Below are 21,546 nucleotides of genomic sequence, written 5' to 3'. Positions count from 1 at the left end.
TGTTTACATCTACATCAAACTCTTATTTAAAAAAAAATGGTTCTCCACAGACTTTTAAAAAAGAAAATTTAGAGAGTGATCCAAAAATTCCACAATAATTAAGCTATTTTTTCTGAAAACAACAACAGCAATGCTAATAATAAATAATAAATCTGTCCTCTGCTTTAGCTCACGGACTTTTATTTTGAACTCTTGCCACGTTCGCGGCCATACTGGAAAGAAGCTGGCGGCGAATTCAAGGCGCCGACTGACCGTTTGTACAAACATTGTATGGAAGAGACACAGAAATATGAAACAACAACAGTACTGACTAAAACATTACGAATAAAGGATGTTGAGGAGAAGAAGCAGCAGCAGCAGCGCGAAAGGCTTGACCAAGCGGAGGAGCAGCAGTGTGAGCTTCGACGAGTTCGGCTTTGCGTTCAGTAAGAAAAGAGAGAAGAAGCTGCAGCATAGATGCCATGATTACAGGTGGGCGTAACGCTGGAGCTCATTTCACTGTCTTTAAAGCTTCAACATCGCATTAACACGTATCTTACATGCCAGCTAGATGGCTGTGTGACCGTAGACACTATTATTTTACAATAATAAGACACTTATTATTAGTTACAGCAGACGTTTCCTCAAAAAATGGCACTGTAATCAAACTAAAACGCCTGAAAACGCTTTAACGGTTTTTTTTCCGTGATAACCGCCGCTGTACACACTTAAAAAAGACAAGCGTTCACTAGTGAAGGTTCTGCGTTCCTTATAGAACCATTTCATGCTTAAATGGTTCTTTGCATGGTGGAATGGTTCTTTAGACTGATGGAAAATGTGTTGTATAAGGTTCTGTAGAGAACCTTTTTGAAAATGGTTTTATATAGCACCAAACAGGGTTCTGCTTGTTACCATGTCAAGCTCGATATAGAGCCATTTTCAAAAAGGTTCTGTATAAAACCCTGTATAACACATTATTCATCAATCTGAAGAACCATTCCACCATGCAAGGAACCATTTAAGCATGAAACGATTCTGTATAGAACTCGAGGTTCTGAATGGAACCCTTGCCTTTACTAAAGAACCCTTGAAGAACCTTTTTAAAATGTGTTGTGCACTTACTGAAATGATTACAAAATACAGTACAACATCGGAATCAGAATCAAGCTTTATTGGCCAGGTTTGCTTACACATACAAGGAATTTGGTTTTGGTTACAGGAGCTCACAGTGCACAGTATCAGACAGACATTTACATGTAGTGAATGAAATAAAATAAATATAAAATAAAATACAAAAAATAAAATAAAAATAAAATGAAACATGCAATCCTACCATCACTCGCTCATACAGACACACACACACACACGTTCATATCTGTAACCTTTACATCGTGTTAAGTATGTGTCTGCAGTTAAAGTGCTGAGTGCAGCAGCAGTTAAAAGGTGTATAGTGGCAAAGAAAGGGATCAGTGAGGTGACAGTCAAGATTAGTGGGGTAATAAGGCACAGATTTTGGCCCTGTGTCTTATTTAGGGGTATATAATTCACGCAAGAACACAACATGGCTTTACAAAACTGGAAAACAAGTTTGTCTTTTAAGGAAAAATGCTGACTATTCCCGTCTCCTTCCTCCAGCTATCCGCAGCCAAACGCCCTCAAAGTCAAGGAGCTGTGTGAATTACTGAGCTACTGGAATGGATCCAGTTTCATTTGCAGAAATCAGGTATAGACCCTATTTATACACATCATTCTCTACACCTTCTGTTGATTTTCATACAGTATGTACTTTTCCCAGGTCACGCATAGATTTACATGTCATATAGCTTATGATACTTATATGTTTTTAATCATTTTCTGCATTGATTTGATGGAGTGTGAGAAATGTGGCTTGTCTTATGATTAAATAAACAAAGTCTTTTCCTGTGTTGCTTATGAGTGATGTGTTTTTTCTTGGAGCTCAGATTGAGCGGTTTATCCGAATTGGCATCCCTCCAGCGCTGCGAGGGCGGGTGTGGAAGTGCCTGCTGGACGTTGACGCTGTCAGAGTGTCCAGTGACTTCAGCTATCAGGTGCATCCCAGTGGACAGATGTTTAAGTCTCTCTAGTCAGAAACACTGTGATCTGATGGTTTTCCTGTTTGCTTTTTGCAGCCTAGTAGATGAATCTGTACATACACCAAAGATCCACAGGGGAGACGTTCTAATGTACTTCTCAAATGTAAGAAATTCAAATCCACTGTTTTTCTGCATAATTTAAGATGTAAACAAAGTCATTCAGAGTGCTTCATTCTAAAGAACTGTCAGAATTGCTCACAGTGGTGGTGATAGGAACCAGACATGTGAAGAGTGTAGTGTTTCTAGACTTTGGCTTGAAATGTGTTCTCAAAACTGATGAGTGGTGGAGATGTGTGTGTGTGTGTATATATATATATATATATATATGTATATGTATATATATATATATATATATATATATATATATATATATATAGGGTGTTTTAAGGAAAAATAGTCCTTAAATCATTTTTTTATATCTCAGATTTGCTACTGTTTTACCATCATCACTATTGTATATAAAAACTCAGAGGACACGTGTTTTTTCACTGGTTGTTTTGGCTAGTACATCAATTGGCTACGTCTATGTTGTAGACCCCTGGTTACTATCAACACCACTGTAAAGAAATTCAAATTGGTAAGTAGGTTCCTCTACAATGAACCACTCTTTGAGTTGGTTTACATCTTAATGAATGAATAATGCAGGATTAAGTGGAATTCCCATGTAAACATACTGCTCACAAGATTTTGGTGGTAAGCAGCATTTCAGTGGTAGCTTATGAATTTCTAGAAATGCTTAAATCGGGGGTACACAACTCCAGTCCTGGAGGGCCGGGATCCAGCACAGTTTGGAGGTTTCCCGGCTCAAACACACCCACTTAACCTGGCAATTAAAAGAAAAGTGTAATCAGGTGTGTTGGAACAGGTAAATCACTAAACTGTGCTTACATCTTAAGGACTGGAGTTGTGCACCCCTGGCTTAAATCATTTTGGAGATAATAAGACCCCCTTTTGATGTGATAGACCAGAGTTTCTTAATCCTGCTCCTGCTGCATTCAACACACCTGATCCAGATCATCAGCTGATCATGGAGCCCTTAATCCAGCTTGATCTGGTGTGTAGATTCAAGGAACATGTTAAACCGTGGAGTGCTGTGGGTTGTGAGAAGCAGGATTAAGAAATGCTTTAATAGACCCAAGAATGAGTTCCATATTAGCTAGAGATCTATACGATGGTAGACATGATTGTATTTACTACAGTTTTAACTACTTCTAGTACAGTAGGAACAGTCCAGTGATTTTCTTTTTGTGCTTTACTTTAGAGGCCTTTCACACAAAACACCAGAATTGTTCAGGGTATACATTTTCACAAAACCTTTTTTAATAATATGCTTTCCCGTGTTATATTAAAGCCTTTCTGTTTCTGTTAGGGATGGGCAATATATTGATGTTTATCCTTATTGTGATAAATTTATTTCACAGTACACTGACTAACAGCATGTTTCATTACAAAATAAGCGTAATTGGTTGTCTGTAAAAGACTTAAATGCAGTGCCTTGTGTGAATTTATGGTAGTTTTTAAATGTGGCACTACTAGCCCATTGTTTTTGGGCTGTTAGCTAATGACAGCCTTTTGCTTGTGAGCTTGTTTTGCTCGTGTTATCGATTGTATTCTGAAGGTAAAAGAGCTTGGACTAGAGGCATTCAGGGGTGGGTTTTAGAGGGGGCATTTTGCCACAGTCTAGCGGCAAAAGTTTGGCAAGTTGTCCCCAAAATGGTTTTGAGATCACGTCTGGCCCCACGAGGCCTCAGAAAAACAAAATGTTGTGATGCGTGTAGTGACTGTTTCCTAGTATCACAATTTTGCCATATCGCCCACCCCTAATTTGTACTTGAGTTAAAATTTTGCCGTAGATTGTTTTTGTATTTTCTGTAATGTGAATGCTGTATTATATGTGCATATGTTTCTCATCTCAGGCATGTCTGAGTGAGATCCGGAAGCCTCTGGTGGATCTCGGAGTTAGCGAGTACAGCATCATCTCAGCCATCACCACGCTGAGCGACAAAGAAAATGACCTGGGCTTGGGCCAGACGCTGGATACACACTCTGCAGCCTTCTCCAGTATGGATGTGGCTCTTTTCAGACAGATCGCCCTGGACTTGCGTGAGTTAAAATGCTGCTGACTGTTCACAGATTACAGTGTGTAGAGGAAACTGATGAAGTTTGTAACAGTAAAGTGATTCTGGCCACCATAAGTCTAATGCTTAAAAAGGGGAGCCAACAAGGTCGTCACTGGTTCGAATCCATGGATCGACTACACAAAGGAACAGAATATTCTAAATCAGGTCTCTTCTTAATCATGTTTACTGCTCATGGACATGATTAAGTCCTGGAAGAAAGTCCTGTTTGCAATTTTCTTCTGTTTCTGAAATTCAGCTGTTGAGAAACAGCCCTGGATTTTCTCACCTGGATTCAAATATTGTCTCACAGGTGGCTTAACTCTGTTCTGTCTGACTCATCTCATGCCACTCCTAGTTCAATGATCTCATCATTTTCTTTTATAGCTCTCTTCTACATCTCAGAAATCTTTCACCAGTCAGTGCAGTGCAGGAGGTGATATGCTTTTCTCATGAATACAGTATTGATACAATAGTGATACAATATTGAGATCTGCTTTATTTCTCGTGAGTTGAAGAAAGACCTAAACTTTTCCTACATTTGTGTGGTTGGAAATTACCTGCTGCAGTGGCCTTGGGCAGGGCATGTAGCCCGTTTTTCCACAAGTGGTGCTGCTCTTCTTAGTGCCGGTGTGCTGCTCTCACACTAAGCATTGTCGGGGTACAAAATGACCAGTTTCCCATAACTTGGACTGAACAGTGGATCAGTGTAGTATAACAACTTTAACTTGGCCTTAATCGTTATGACTTCGTCATGATTATAGTAAAGGCCAAAACTGTTCTAAGTTATGAGATAGTCGCCAGAATGAAAACTGCAACATCTGTGGTTCCACTCAGCTTTGGTCATAACGGAATCACTGGAAGAGGAAGGGTGCGGTCTGGCAGAGATTGTGGTGTTTTGGTTTGAAAGTTTTCAGTGTGGTTGAAAATCCCTCTGAAACCACCAGGGGGCAGAGTCTCCTTACCAAAGCACCAAGATATGATACAGGCATTTCACTTCTGCTCAGTTCACTCATTTAAGGTTTCACCAACATAAGCTTTCTTTCATCATTTGAATCTATAATGTTACAGTAATCTCCATTAAAATCAGTAGAGATATTGTAAGCACTTAGAGCACAAGTGGGAAGATTTTGGAATTGGTTTGATACAGGGCTGATAAATGTAGTGGGTGAGTGGATATGGGTTTAGCTATGTACACTGTGCCTTTTTGAAATGTGTTGAGGTTCTGTGTTTGCATCTTGTAATTTTCTTATCTTATTACCTTGTGTGTCTTCACAGAGAGGTCTTTTCCAATGCACCGCTCACTAATGGGAGACAGTCCTGAAGCTATTGAGGGTCAGGCCAAGCTTTTCAGAGTGCTCACAGCATATGCTAAATATAATCCTCAAATTGGGTACAGCCAAGGTGAGTCTCAAGCTTTTATTTTCAGAATTGTTTTTATGTTGCAGCATGAATTATTGTTACACGCTATAAACCGATGCACTATATGTCCAGAAGTGTCCAGATTCCCTTTCTAATGAATGAACGTAGTGATTTTTGATAATGGTAAATTGATAATTTTGACAAAGAGTGAATTTGAAGGTGCACCAGTTGCTGTTCAGATGTGCCACATAGCTTTTATAATCTCCATAGCATTGACCAATAGAATGGGATGCTCTGGAGCAGCTGCACATGAGCTCATGGTCACCATGTGCAATGCCAAGCGTCAGCTAGAGGGGTATAAAGCCCATAATATTGGGCTGTGGAGCAGTGGAACTGCATAGAGCTCCGTCCAGCACCTCTGGGCTGAGTTGGAGTGACATTTGTGATCCAGATCCAACATCACTGATAATACCTGACATCACTAATGCTCTTTTGGCTGAATGCAATCAGATCCTCACAGCAATGTTCCAACTTCTTGCATAAAGCCTTCACAAAAGAGTAGAGGCTGTTACTACAGCAAAGAGGGACAAACTTGTGGACATATAGTGTATTACTGGTTAGTTGCAGTGATATTTGTCCATTGTCTTAATTTGTGATGGAGGTCTTTTAAAAGCATCTACAGCTGTGGAAAGATATCAGAACTTGCTGCTATATAATCTTTTTAGCCTTACTTTTACCCACAAGATGGCAGTAGAAAACCATTCATAAGCAAAACTAGTTTTAGACAGTATTTAGACAGTATCTTCAAGTGCTTACTTAGTCTTAATTGGCTTATTTACAATTTTAAAGTTTTCTTTGAAAGTTCTATGAGAACAGTGGTGTTTGACGCTGGTTGTTTTTCTCTCATTAGGAATGTCTTACATTGCTGCGGTTTTTCTCATGCTCCTGGGGGAGGAGGAAGCTTTTTGGGCTTTAGTGGTTCTACTTGAGAAACCCAAATACCTGTCTGAACTGTTCGACTCCTCTGTCAAGAAGTAAGTTTGTAAGTAAGGTTTGTGCTGTGGAGAGGAATTTGTGCCAGATTGAAAAGCAATCACTACAGTGGGAGCACGTGAAATACAGTGCACACATGACATTACTTTTCCGTAGTGACATGCAGAATACGAGTCGAAATAATAAACAAATTCTCTATTGCATTGTTTTCACTCTGCTTAACCTTTTTACTGAAACAGTGCGTGAGGATTTGCATTTTAAAAACAAAATGCTGAATTCTGTCAGAATTGAAGACAGTCTGCCTTGAAAGACATGACTGTATTACTTTCCACAGTGCACTGCAGTCCTTAAAACAGCGTTAAATCAGTGCAAGGGATCTTTCACTTTTCATTTTGGCGCACTTTCATATGTGTGTGCGCATTGCGTTTCACTGTTTTGGTTGAATTCCAGTGAGGCAGATACATTAGAAGTATAAAAAGGAGGCCAAGCGACATGAAAACAGTGCAGTAGAGGTGTTGCTTTTCATTTTTGCACATATTCCACGTCATGAAAAAGTACTGTAATATGTGCATTGCATTTCACTTGTTTCAACTGTCATGATTGCATTTTAGTGAAGAAAATCTCTTTTAAGTACTGCACGGTGAAAAGCAATACAGCTGTGCCTTCATTACGTTTTAAAGTAGATTGTATTCAATTCTGACATGAATTCAGTGTTTATTTCTAAAATGCAAATCCTCATGTGTTGTTTTTAGTGAAGAGGTAAAGCAATGTAGTATGTAGCAGTGAAACAGAGGATTTATTTTTATTTTGGCTCATATTCTTCATGCCACTGTGAAAAAGAAATGTCATCTGTGCATTTATTTCAGATTTGTCCACTGTAGTGATTGCTTTTTAACCTGGCACGAATTCCTCTCCATAATGTCCTGCCTGTAAAATTTCTTTTCAAACAGTTGACAAATGCAGTTTATTGGTAGATCTTCAATCATGGCGGTGTATTTGATTTAAATATACAGTAGCATGCAAAAATGTGAATAACCGTGGGTTTTGTTACGTTATATTTTGTTTAACTTTTAACTTAAATCTGACATTTTTCTGCCCAGTTTCACGCACTATTTCTGTTTATTTGTTGGGTTTAACACATTGGAAAAAAAAACAAAATATAATATGCAACATGACTTTTGGACAGGCCCCATTTCATGTTTTATTCTTTTCTCAAAATGTTAAATTCCACAGACAAATAGTAAATATTCATGAATAGTCAATAAATCATATTAAGATGTGCAGAAGTGTGTTCTCTGTAGAGGATGTTAACTAATTTTCACAAAACATGTAATCGGACCGGGGTGCTTAAACTTATAAACTTAAGCATATGACTGACTCTACTCTTGTCTGCTTTATGTCATGAGCACCTGTTTTATGTGTTAACGTGGCTTGATGTATTTATTCCACAGGATCCAGCATCAGGCGCTGGTATTTCAGCAGTTACTAAAGCACCGGAAGCCACAGCTTTTCCAACACCTGGTAATTATGGCTCTGAATAGCACTTTACTTGTCATCATGACTGCTTGGCGATCACAAGGTTAAGCCACGAGCTTAAGATGCAAAATCATGTTGAATTGCACAGTTTTGCTATGATGACTGTTGGGCTAGCTTTGAACATAAAGGTCGAATAACCTGAAGAAATGGATATCCTATTCCTAATATAGGATATCCCAAAGGGGGTGGGGGATGACTCTAGATCAGCACTCATGATGATAACTGTGAGGAACAGCTCCATTACTGCAGCACCTTGCATGCACTGTCTGACCCTCTCACTGGCTCGCTTTCAGTCAGTCTCTTAGGGCATCTAAAACTGGGCTTGCTCAGCATCACCCATCTCATTCAGATAAACATAGCACGCGCTGTACCAACAGACACAGACATTAAAGTGATTTTCTCCCCTTATCCCAGCTTAATCAGGCAAGACGTGCTTGATGTACAAAATTTGCATTTGTTAGTTTTCCACAGGAGCTATGAGGCTGATGTCACTAACAAATAGAATGTATAGCCACCAGTTAGCATCATACAAACTACATACTTAAATCATCACACACATCAAACCTTCTCCACTTAAGTAATCACTAACAGACTTACATATGTGGTTTTTGACGCTGTATGATGTACTGTTATCTATAACAATGGACGTTGCCTGTATAACAATACGTCCTGACAGTATCTCAGAGTGGGTAACCACATTTCGGATCCTCTCTGCCTCAGCACTGGTGCTCCACATGGCTATGTGCTCTCTTCTCTGCTCTACTCTCTCCACACCATGACTGCACTTCCCAATCCCATTTCTTATTTTTACCCCTACCCCTTGTTTTTGATTGTCACCTTGACCCCTGGAACTGAGATACAAGGTGTAGTGCTTGAAATCTTCCCTACAAAATTGAACAAACCTCAAATAAAGAAGAGCATTACTTCATTAACAGCTACTAGCGCTGCTCTGTAGGTGACCCTGCCAGTCTGCAGTGATAGTAGAGGAAGGTAAAACTCAGCAACCTCACTGCTGGGCTTTAGTTACTTTTAGGTAATATGAAGCTGAAGTCAGCTATTAGCCAGCTTCTTATTCAAGTTTTCTCGTGCCACCTTAAATGGAGCAGGGATTACCTTCTGGTGGCTCAGGCATCAGAACTGCTGCATCATTTAAGGTGGAACAGCAAATTTAGCTAGTTAGCATGCTACTAGCGTTTTTTTATGCTTGCTATGAAGAAAAGGACCATAATACATTGAAATGACATTAAGAAAAAGTTAATATGATGGTTATCGTAATTTTTAACAGAGAAAATTCTCACATTTGTGGGTTTCTTTGGTCACTTGTGCAGCCATCTTGCCTTTTTTTTCCTTTTTTCTCATAACATTCTGTTTGGAGTGTGACTCATTTTGGAGGGCCTTGTAGCCCTAACACTTCGCCCTACGCCTCTGTCTCAAAAACTGGGATACCCTACCCCTAGACGTGAACGTGCAGAATGGAGGGGTAAGGGCTAAGAGGTAGGGGCAAGGGGTGAAGTAAGGTTGGGCCTAAAAGAAACTCTGCTAAACTTATAAAGTTTGCAGATGACTCTTCCTTGGTTGGTCTCATCTCATCTTGGTCGTCCTCTTACCGGGAGGAAGTAATGCGGCTCTTATTGTGGTGTGGAGCTAACAACCTGGAGTTAAACACAAAAAACTGTGGAGATGGCCATTGATTACAGAAAGAAACCCACCCTACTGGCTCCCCTGGAAAATACATCGCTCCACAGTCAGCAGAGCAGAGTCTTACAAATTCCTGTGCACCACCATTTAGCAGCATCAAATGGGACAGACACAGCATTGAGGTTATGAAGAATCTTTACCGACAAGCGCTGTTAGAATCCATTATCACATCCTCCAATTCCATATGGTTCGGCTCTGCATCTTCGCACACCAAGCGTAAGCTACAACAAACAGTGCGACGTGCAGAGAAATTCATCAGCTGTCAGCTTTCCATCCTCAAAGATCTTTACTCATCTAGGATGAGGAAGAAGGTGGGGAAAATCATGGCTGACCCCTCGCACCCTGGACACACTCTGTTCCGGTGGTTTCCATCTCAGAGGTGAACAGTCACCTCCAGTGCTTCTTTCCCCAAGTCATCATCCTTCTAAACAAGGACACTTCTTACATCCCTGTGCTTTAAACTGCTGCACATGCACTTTTTTTTTCACACACATTGCAATGAACATGACCACTGTATATCACGTACCATAATTCTTCTGAATTGAACATGTTTCACTTTACTCAGTGCACATATGCACTTTTAACTTATTGCAATATACTTAAATTTATATTAGCAGCTTAATTCTTTTAGCTGGACATAATGTTTATATGTGTTTCAGTACTTGAGTGTAACTGGGCTCTCCTCAATTGCACATCCTTTCTATTACAGTTTGTAAACTGTCTGATTTTTGTATATTCGTAGTGTATTTGTATATTGGAAGTATTTCATAGTATATCTTTCAAAAGTTATATTGTTATATTTCATTTTATGTTGACACCCACACCAATAGAAATTCCTTGTACATCTGGTACTTTGTGAATAAAGATTTGGACTTTTATAGATAATACTACGTCCCGCAGAGTCAAAGGTCAAATGTGTCTAATTATGGTGATTTAGGAATGCAGTTTGCACAGTGCTAATTGGTGGGATATATGCTTCTATCTTCGTAGCTCCAATATAAAATTACAGAGGTAGACTTTGGACACCAAATATGTCTTCACTCATCAGCTCCATTTGAGATAACCTTTAACTTTAGAAAGCCTTCACTTTGTTGTCTATGTGGTTTGAATGTTTGCATTCAGAGTGCTTCCAAAGACACATCTGTGCTTGAAGGATAAGTGATGAAATGAGTAAAAGTGACTAAATAAATTCAGTACATGGTAAAAAGATTTTGTTTTTAACAAGCTTTTAAAGCTGCACTATGAAAGATTTGGGAATTTGGCCCTCTGTGGTGGAAAAGTGTAATTGCATGCAATGCGCAGAAGAACATTCTGCGACATCAGCTGTGCTTCAAAAGAGAAGTCGGTCAAAACTTGATGTGAGTGAAGTACTATTGTCATCATATCTTCTTCATTATAATATTTTGCATTTGAGACTCAGACATCAAGCTGAACCTTCATTATGAGCCTTTATGTGACGTTTATGTAAAGACATATGATGTGGTCTGAAAAACGCCAGTGAAATCTGACCTGATGCCTCTGAGTTTTTTATTTTACTACTTCAGGCTTTACAGGGTGACTCGCAGCAGCGCACGCAGACCATGGTTTAGTGTTTTTTTTTTTTTCTTCCTGACTCAGTAATGCTATTTCTTTCACTGTTAACCAAAAAACCTTAAATAGTGCTGCTTTAAGATGTCGGTTAGCAGAATACAGTTAGAGGAACACAGGTTTGGTTCCTGACTTTCTTACTGCGCTCCAGCCACTGCATGGATTTGAATGAAGGATTGGTTAGATAAACTAGTTCAGAGGTGCTCCTGGTCCTGGAGATCTACACTGGAGACCTGATCTAATATCTAATATTCAGATGCCCCTGAAGGCCTTCATTACTTGGATCAGGTGTGTTAAAGTTAGGGTTGAAGCTAAACTCAGCAGGGTGGTAGATCTCCAGGACCAGGATTGGCCATCTGTGGATTATGTGTTGGATGATAACTGTAAATACTGAACTTTCTTGAGAACAGCTTTGGAAATGGTTCCGCACATCAGATAACAATGTATTGGTTATTTATTTGTATTTATTGTCTTATGTTAGTGTTTTTTTTTTTGTTTGTTTTTTTAAACAAATGAACACTTGTTGCCCAGAGTAATAGCTCTCTTATTCTCGTTCTTCAACACTACGTTTTCACATTCTTCATAAAACAGAATGTTAATTACCCGTCCCTTGGCCGATGTCTCTTTCTCTGCCTAGTCCACTCTTCCCTCTGTCTCTCTCCAGGAGAAACTGGGTGTATCATCTCTCCATTTCGTCATGCAGTGGTTCCTGACTCTCTTCACCGCTCTGCCCTGCTGGGACTCCGTTCTGGCTATCTGGGATCTCTTCTTGCTACATGGTATAAATAATAATATTAATATAATAATAATAAATTTTATTTATATGGTACTTTTCATGCCAGTGGCAGCTCAAAGTGCTGTACAGCCAGGTGATAAAACATAGTTCTGCAAGAAATCATTAGTATTTATTTAGAATCATAAAATGAAACAGATCAAATTAGAAGATAAACACCACAAGACTTAGAGATTTAATTCAATGCTAAGTTAAAGAGATACATTTTTAGATGCTTCTTAAAGTGAGCACTGAGAACTGTTTCAGTTTTTTCATGATTTAATTGTAGAAAATTTTGCGACATCTTCTGAGAAATATCTGACACATAGCTGGTTAGTCTGTCTATAGAGTTGTGATCTTCAGAAGGAATATAAATGTATAACTGGGTGTTTTCAGCATAGCTATGAAAATTTATACTGTTTCCTATTGACATCACCTAGAGGTAGCATGTACAAAGAGAAAAGCAAAGGCCCTAAGACTGAACCTTGAGGGACTCCACAAGAAATGGCAAATCTTTTTGATGAATGTTTTTCAAGTAAAACTATAAACTGCCCATTACTTAAATATGATTTAAACCATTCTAAAACTGTGCCCGAGAGGCTGACCCAGCATTCAAGATGCTGAATTAAAATCTTGTGGTCAACAGCATTAAAAGCTGCACTAAGATCTGATAAAACCAAAATAGAAGGACTTTGTGCATCAGCACTGAGCCTGAGGTCATTCATAATAGTACTTCTACAGCCTAGTGCTGAATCAGCAGCCTTTCTGTGCTCGGTTCACTGTATGTTACTGCTCAGCAGTCTGAGAACTCTGCTAAAACTGAAGAAATTCAGCACTCAATCCTAGCAAAGCTTTACTGCCATAGTGCTTTCAAACATGTTGCTGAAGTTGAAGTCATGTTACTGGCAGGCGTCAGCTGAATAGAAGAATCTAGATAACATGAGTGCTTCATTTTTGAGTACAAAAAATACTAAATAGCTTTTGTTTATTAAAGCTTGAGTTATGCTTGGCATAATGGCTGTGTTCTCACTCTGCTTGCCAAATGTCATGCTGACCCACACACTGATTTTTATGACTTGATCTGCCAAAATGTAGCCTGGCAAATACAGTGGTACACAGAAGTTTGAACAGTCCTGGTCAAATTACAAGTTTTGTTCAAGTAACTATAAGATGAGTGCATGGAACAAACTTAAATATGACTTTTTTCCATAAATTTAGTCTTCAGTTTCTAATTTTATTGAGTTCAAGATATTTTGGCACAGGTCACATTTTATGTTTCTTTCACTCAATATATTAAATTCAGCAAATAAACAGTAATTGTGCACTAAAGCGTGCAGAAGTGTGTTCTCTCTAGAGGATGTGTTATTTGTTTTGGCTTAGAAAATCAACAAAAAATTTAATTTGACCAGGTGCGGTCAAGCCTTTGCATGCTTAGATCTTAGCACTCAAAGCAGGTAATGTACTGGAGATTCAACCATAGAAATGAATAAAGAAGATAAACATTTTGCACATGGAGTTACCAGACAAAGTGAATGAGAGAGAGTGGCCTCAGAAGCAATCTGGGAGAATATTGGGAGTATTTAATAAAATAAATGTGGAAAATAAGTCAAGTAGGAGGCCTGTTTTATGTTTTGGTTCTCCTTGTGACCTTACTCTACTTTCCTTGATGTTTGAGGCTTTTGGTTGCCACAGATTTTAGCTGTCAGAGACCAAACGTTTCCATTCTGTAGAGATAAACTGAAAAGGAAGGAAAAGAAAGAAACAAAGAAATAAACTGCTTTTAGTCTCTACAGTTCGGTTTATGTCAAAATTGAGTTATATTTTCAGTTTGTGAGAGTAACTGTGTGTCTCCCTTTCCCTCTCTCACCATGTCCCCTTCTTCGTTTCTCCTCTCTCTGCCTCCCTCTATTTATCTCTCTTTCTAACTCTCTCCCTGTTTCCTCTCTCTCCCCTGTTCCCCATCTCTCTCTATCTCCCCTCTCCCATCTGTCCCTTTCTTCCTCTCTCTCTTTCTTGCCCTTTTTCCCATTCTCTCTTTCTCTCTCTCTTCTCTCTCTCTCTCTCTCTCTCTCTCTCTCTCTCTCTCTCTCTCTCTGTCCCCTCCCCATCTCTCTCTCTCTCCCATCTGTCCATCTGTCCCTCTCTCTCTCTCTCTCTCTCTCCTGGTCACTTATTCTCTCACACTCACTCACTCTGCCTCATCTCTCTCTTCCTGTCTCTCTCTCACTCTCCCTGTCTCACACTCACTCTCTCATCGTCTCTCTCCCTATCTGTCTCTCACTCACTTTCTCTCTCTCTCTCTCTCTCTCTCTCTCCTCTCTCTCTCTCTCTCTCTCTCTCTCTCTCACTCTTTCACACATGCACACACACTCTGTCTCTCTGTATCCCTCTCTTTCTCTCTCTCTCTCTCTCTCTCTCTCTCTAGGTCTGTTGGCAGTGTTTCGTGCTGGACTGACCATCCTGCAGCTGTTGGAGCCTCGTCTGATGAATATGACGGAGGAGGCAGCGGTGCTGCCTGTGCTGCTGCGCGTGCCTGTGGATGTGTGAGTGTCACAGTCTGAACCATGTCTGTACCCCCTCATCACTGATACAGTATCTTCAAAGTACAATAAGCAGTATTTTAATTTTAGTTATCAGTAGCAAAACTATCGTTTATCACACTTGGTCTCAAAGTCTTTATTTGGGTCCCGTTTGTACTGCTCTGTGACTCATGAGTATTATGATAACCTCAGCCATTAGACTATATTAGAGCACCAACTTGGTTGGGACAGTTTTAATGACTAACCCATTACATTTAAATTGTTTTTAGTATTTGCAAGTCATTTTCATATGGTGAAGGTGATGCTGGGCTACTGTGCTAAAATAACTGCATTTTATTTATTTTACATTTGTGATTGTATAGAAATAAATAATACACGTCTCCATAGTGCTAATCCAGGTAGACTCATTCCCAATTTCGACTTTTTGTAAATGTTTACGTATTTGCATCAGCAGATACAATAAAATTCTGTGATGTTGTTAATGAAAATACATTAACACGTCCTCTACAGAGAACACACCTCAGTACATTGTAACGTACTATTACTGTATATTTTTAAAATATGGCCTGTGCAAAGGTTATGTGTCCTGTAGAAGGTATGTGAAGCTATTTTCACAATCAGCAAAACAGGTAATGTGCCCTGGGGTGTTAAGATATCAGCATCAGTCCACATTTCTTATTTCGTGCATCCCTGCTGTTTTGGTTTAAGCAGAAAGCTGAAAGAAAAAGTGAACCGACTAAGGCGTTATGGCCGGTAGTTAAGAGTACATGTGAGAAAGGGGCATTTCTTTGAAGGGGTTGGTAGAAAAGCCTATCAGATTTCTGTCTTGGCATCTGTTCAACTCAAACATCAAACACAAAAGGGAGCTCACTTCAGGGTCAGCATGAAAATGTTTTGTTGATATAACGCTCGCTATGGCAACCTAGCCAGGATTTTATCGACCGGTGACCTGCAGAAATCGCTGAACTAGCACTGGAGACTTCAGTTTACTTCAGAGTGATCTGACTTCCTACCCTCATGTGAAAGTCCCTCATGTTTTTTGTGAAGTCCTTTCAGTGCGAAACTTTGATTCACTGGGGGTGCGTTGCCGAGACAACGGTGCCAGGCCTTTCCCTATGTACCCCTTGTTATGGTATGGTCCATATAGAAACTTCAGTCATTCGTTTTCTCTGTTTACTTAGTCTGCTTCTCTTTACCACATGTGAAAGTTTCTGATCATCTTGTAATCAGATGGGCATTTGGTGCCACTGGGTTGAATACTATGTTGGGAGAGCATGACTGCGTCCATGTAGCAAGCTATGTGCTTTGTTTGGCTCTTTAGCCTTTTGTAAGCACAAATAAAGTCATTTGCTAGTTTCTAGTTTTGGGGGGGAGGGGGTAGTTGTGGCATTGACATGCAGATGCCAGCCTCTACAAAGACGCTACACATCAGGAAAAGGCTTCACGTTGCTCTGCTGGCACTGCATCCATGCCAGACAGGTCATGCCTAAGTGCTCCCCTCTGTTACTCGGTCTCTGAGGCTTTCGGTAGCCAGAGAATTGAGCCGTCTGAGACCAAATGTCTTCGTTTTCTGGAAAACAACGAGGGAGACGAAGAAAGAAAAGAAAAGAAAGACACAAAGAAAGAAGCTGTTCTGATTTTGGACCTTTGGAGAACATCATGTGCTCCTGAATTTTTTTTTAAAGGTGTAGTTTCGGTTTCTTCTTTACCCTGAAGGAGCGCTGGAGCTAATGTAGCTAATATATACATCACCTGTTAGCATTGTGGAAACTGCATGATTAAATCATACACTTGCCTAGAGCAGTATCAGATCAGAATAAACTCAAATAGACTTAATTATGTGGTTTCTTTTACTGTCTGACTGGCTGTCTATAAAATGAACAAAAGTGCTGACAGTATTCATTCTTCAGTATAGCTGTTAATGTTTTAGCTCTGCAAGCCAAGTCAAAGTTTATTTATATAGCGCTTTTTACAACAGGCATTGTCACAAAGCAGCTTTACAGAAAAATCTGGGTCCGAGCTTCCCATGAGTGTCACCAATGGCGACAGCAGCAAGGAAAAACTTCCTAAGAGCAAGAGGAAGAAACCTTGAGAGGAACCAAGACTCAAAAGGGGAACCCATCGTCCTCAGGTTGACACCAGATAGCAAACAGCAACACGAGCAAGATAATAGGGAATAGGGTTTAAACATTAGCATAAAAAACAGGTGAGACAATGGTAATAAATAAATAAATAAATAAATAAGTGAATGAATAAATAAATAAATAAATGTAACAACAGTTTGTTTACTTTTATATATAACATATTCCATATAGTATCACAAATTATGTAAGCAAGTCTATTTGAGATTACTTTAAGGGCCATATCCTATTTTTTCTTGTTTTTTTTTAAATTATATACAGTTGCATGCAAAAGTTTGAGCACTCCTGGTCAAATGACCTTTTTTATTTTCTATGTGACAGTAAGTTAACACATCCTCTACAAGGAACAAATTTATATATCCCATTTTTCTGCAAATGTTAGTGCACAGTTTCTATTCATTTGCTGAGTTTAATATTTTGGAAAAAACACAGGAGATAAAATGTGCCATAACTTTTGCACAGGCCACATTGTATGTTTTATTTTTTCCCCAATGTATTAAATTCAACAAATAAACAGTGATTGTGCATTAAAATGTGCAGAAGTATGTTCTCTGTAGAGGATGTGTTCACTTATTTTCGCATAATAAAACAACACGTCATTTGACCAGGGGTGCCCAAACTTTTACACACAACTGAATGCTAATTAGCTGTGTTCTGATTGGCTGCCCTGTATTGTGCCTCATTCAAATACTAGTCTGTTCTGAAATGCTCCTTCTAACTTTGGCATTAATGAGCTGGCTAAAACGCTTAGACTGAATAGGTGGATATATGTACATGTATGGGTTTTTGTGACGTCACAAACACTGAATTTGAAAGGGGCTGTTTTTGGAGCTTAATTTCCCTATATGGACTGTATGAACTGGGGAGTGAATGGTTTGTTTTAAAACCTTAACAATGTTTACATATTAAATTAAACGCTTTTAGTTAAAATAAAAAAGGCAAATTGTTTTTTTTTTTTACAGAGTATGGGCCCTTTAATGAACTGACATTAGGCCCAATCCCATTTCACCCCTCACCCCTACCACTTAGCCCTTAGCCCTCTGTTTTGTGTGTTCACGTCTAGGGGTAGGGTGTCCGGATTTTTGTTGAGATAGAGGGGTAGGGTGAAGTGTTAGCGCAACAGGGCCCTCCAAACGGAGGTTTTTTCAAGAGGCACACTCCAAAAAAACTAAAGAAACTGCAAGATGGCTGCACGAGCAACCAAAGAAACCCACAAATGTAAATGTACATTTTCTCTGCTAAAATTGCGATAACCGTTGTATCATCTTAATTCAATGTCGTTTCAATGTATTATGGTCCTTTTCTTCATAGCAAGCATAAAAAATCGCTAGTAGTATGCTGTTGTCTCGGAAGCTAGCTAGCTAAATTTGCCGTTCCACTTTAAATAGTCCTGCAGTACTGATGCCCGAAGCGCCAGATTGTAACTGCTGCTCCATTTTGGTGGAACAGGAAAATTGAAAAAAGAAGCTGGCGAATAGCTGACTTCAACTTCATATATCACCAAAGAATTTTGGGTGGGTGATGATAATAATATGCTTTTCCCTAAATGTAACTAAAGCCCAGCAGCGAGGTAACTGAACTTTACCCTCCTCTGCTATCACTGCAGACTGGCAGGGTCGCCTACAGAGCAGCGCTAGTAGCTGTTAATGAAGTAATGTTCTTCTTTATTTGAGGGTCCCATTTCATAGGGAAAGATTTCAACCACTACCCTTTGTAACTCAGTTCCAAGGAGCAAGGTGGCGCTCAAAAACAAGAAAGAAATGGGATTTGGGTTTAGTACAAGGTGAAAACTATGCAAAGTTAATTTGAACTATCCCTTTAAGCCCGATTTAACTCCAAATTAGAGGAGAAATTGAGTATCATTTGTGATTATTTTCCTCTAGAGACACAGTTGATGTCTCAGCCAGCTGGCCTGGTGCTGTCTGCAGCGAAGTAGCTGTCTGTCACCTGTCAGAACAGCCTGTGTGAACAGTATAGTCCCTCTGTCACAGAGCTGCTGAGGTGCCCTTGCTTTCCTTCTTTCTCTTTCTCTCTCTCTGAATACGCCCTGTTCCATTCACTCGCTGACCTGCTGCCCCCTGTCCTGACTTGACAGCTCATTTGTTTGCTACTTTTCAGTGACAGGGCCACTTCAGGGCACGGCGACTTTGTTTTTTTTTCCTCCTGCTCCTTACATAATGCTCACTGGGGGTTTTCAGCGCTGGCAGCCAGCTTTCCTCCATCCTTAAGGAGCATTTTGGAGCTGTTAACCTTCGCCTTCAGTAGCAGAGGGAGGGTGGGAAGCCTTTGTTTTGTGGTTTTTGTGCCACTGATTGGTTGCGTGATTAATGCTGCCGCTTTAAACATTTTGACATGGCTGACTCAGCCCTGGCCAAACGGTAAACACTTCCCAGAAGATCTGCTACAAATGGTCACTACTGTGCTGTTTAGTTGTATTTCCTTAATATACTGCAGTCTAGAATGTAGTACAGCTCACTCTCTCTTGCAGGCTGTTTCCCCAGATGTGAGAGACAAACAGATGCCAAAGCCGCAGGGTCATATAGGGTGAAGCTGACAAGGTTATACAGCTTCTGGCTGAAAAACTAGGATGAGGGACAGCAGTGTGTCTTAGTGTGAGATACAGCCTCTATTGTATGACAGATTTGTACATAAATCTGTGCTGTCTGTAGGAAACCAGAGACAAACAGTGTATACCTACAGAACCCACAAAATGGCTTTGTGAAGATTTTTAAATGCTTTCACCAACTGAATGGGTAACATCTCTTTGTTTACTGAGGTTAGAAACTATGCATATATAAGGGAAAATTACCCAGAAGCCTCAGCAGCTAAATTTTCAGTATTTAGGGTGTCAATCCTTTGCTTTTAGACTTGCTTTCTGTTTTTTTTAATGAAAATGGAAATTTCTCCAGAACTCCAGAGTTCAGTTTTAGAATTTGGTTCCTTCTCACAATCCAAGTAAACCCAAACACATCTGGACAGTCTGGACTCTGGGGTGGTCACTTCGTTGTTCTGAGAACACCAGCAGCTTCTCAGTGAGGGCTTCTTGACAGCTACACATCCTTTCAGACCCATAGCGCTCAGTCGTCTTCTCACAGTGGAAGGATGGACAGAAACACCTGTGGATTTTTTCAGATCTGAAGCAGCTTGATTTTCTCCTCTCTCTCAAAGATGAAAGCTTTAAGTGCTGTTTATCCAATAGGGACAGTTCTGGTGGTCTTCCAGGTATTGCACAGTTGTTAGGGGTCCTATTTTCTCTGTGGCTTTTAATCACTTTTTGTAAAACCCCTTTTTTTAAAGTTTATTTTACTTTTGACTTTCTCATTCCGTATGTAAGTACATTATTTAATATATAATTCCCTTATAAATATCTACTGAAAAATGAAGAACTTGTACTTAATAGTTTTTCTGACTTCTACACTATTGTGTGGACTACATTATTGTTTATATATATGTGTATATATATATATATATATATATATATACACATATATATCTGTATATAAAATGTGTGTGTGTGTGTGTGTGAGTGAGTAACTCCACATCCTGATGTTTGAAAACAAAGGTCTCTGCATGTGTGTTCCAGCGCCCAGTACTCTGTCCTGATTCCAGCCCTGTGGAGCACTGAGGTGCAGGAGTGGGAGATCAGCTGCATGAACAGTGTCATACTGGAGGAGACTGCTGAGGGACAGAGCACAGGTACACATGGTGCACACACAGCAAGCAGTGGGATTCTGTTCACATTTCACACCTACAGGCTCAAATACTTTTGTCAGTCATATACGCAAATAATCTACTGACCTACTAAACCTAATGAATAGTAACTTTTCTCTGTCCATTTGTCTCCCACTATACATGCCCTTCAAAAGTTGCTTTCCTTTTGAAATGCACATTTTCTCACAGTTACATTTAAGGAATAATTAGCTTCAGCATTCACCTTTACATTTATCAAAGTGTATTCCTTGGTATGAAGAGCAGATTTTGCCTACATAATAATTTGACAGGTTTCTTTTCCAAACTATTGGTAAAAGCTCATATTGAATGTTCTTTGACTCAGAGCTGGTTTAAACACCTGAAAGGTTTAAGCACTGGTGAGTGCTCACGTCACAACAAGGGGGTGCATGGTTTTGCATTATTATTATTGCTACTAATATTGTTGCAAATATTTAATTGATAATTGTTTTCCTCTAAATAAAGCTGCTTAATCTGTGTAAAGTTATTTCAAACATAGAAAACATTAGCATTTGTATTATAAGCTGGTTGTCCCTTAACATTTTAGGGTTAGTGTAATCATAACCAGTGTGTAGTATAGTGGACTGCATTTGCACAATAGTCACATTACAGTGCTTGGACGCAAACCTAAATTCCATTAATAGGTCCCAGCTCTACTCTGTGGTACATTCAAGAGGCTTATAGCAGCTTTTCTACACTGTAGTGCCGTTACACTTGTAGGTCAGGTGTAATGGACTGAGTGAGACACGGTAAAGGGCTTCAGTGGTGACTCCCTGTTCCCAGTGAGTACCCCCTATCAGTGGAACCGTGACAGCAGTGCTTTTGGAGTGGATGGTTTGATGAGCACTTAAGTGGATTCTTTATAGGAACAAAATGTCAACTGCATCTCGTGTTTGGCCCAGGGGACGGCTGAAGGGACCGCCCCGCTTCCAGAGCACAAAGCACACTCTGTGTGCACTCGGGGTGTGTAGTAAGAGA

At 39.7% G+C, this 21,546-nt stretch overlaps 1 protein-coding gene across 1 annotated transcript in view; it reads left to right on the top strand.

Annotated features, from left to right (window-relative positions):
* The first annotated feature begins 250 nt into the window (after positions 1-250).
* The window catches only part of si:ch211-266k8.4 (carabin), an 81,735-nt gene continuing 60,439 nt past the window's right edge, over positions 251-21,546 (top strand). Inside the window, exons 1-10 of the mRNA XM_036567934.1 lie at positions 251-471; positions 1,615-1,702; positions 1,941-2,048; positions 4,010-4,196; positions 5,489-5,614; positions 6,483-6,606; positions 8,017-8,086; positions 12,051-12,165; positions 14,584-14,701; positions 20,423-20,535. Of these exons, the coding sequence (XP_036423827.1) occupies positions 332-471; positions 1,615-1,702; positions 1,941-2,048; positions 4,010-4,196; positions 5,489-5,614; positions 6,483-6,606; positions 8,017-8,086; positions 12,051-12,165; positions 14,584-14,701; positions 20,423-20,535 (1,189 nt within the window). The 5' untranslated portion in view covers positions 251-331. The remainder of the gene's footprint in view (positions 472-1,614; positions 1,703-1,940; positions 2,049-4,009; positions 4,197-5,488; positions 5,615-6,482; positions 6,607-8,016; positions 8,087-12,050; positions 12,166-14,583; positions 14,702-20,422; positions 20,536-21,546) is intronic.

Source organism: Colossoma macropomum, unplaced genomic scaffold (genome assembly GCF_904425465.1).
Source record: "Colossoma macropomum unplaced genomic scaffold, Colossoma_macropomum, whole genome shotgun sequence".
Taxonomy (NCBI): Eukaryota; Metazoa; Chordata; class Actinopteri; order Characiformes; family Serrasalmidae; genus Colossoma; species Colossoma macropomum.
The sequence above is the reverse complement of the archived record's forward strand: the minus strand, read 5'-3'. Positions and strand labels throughout refer to the sequence as shown.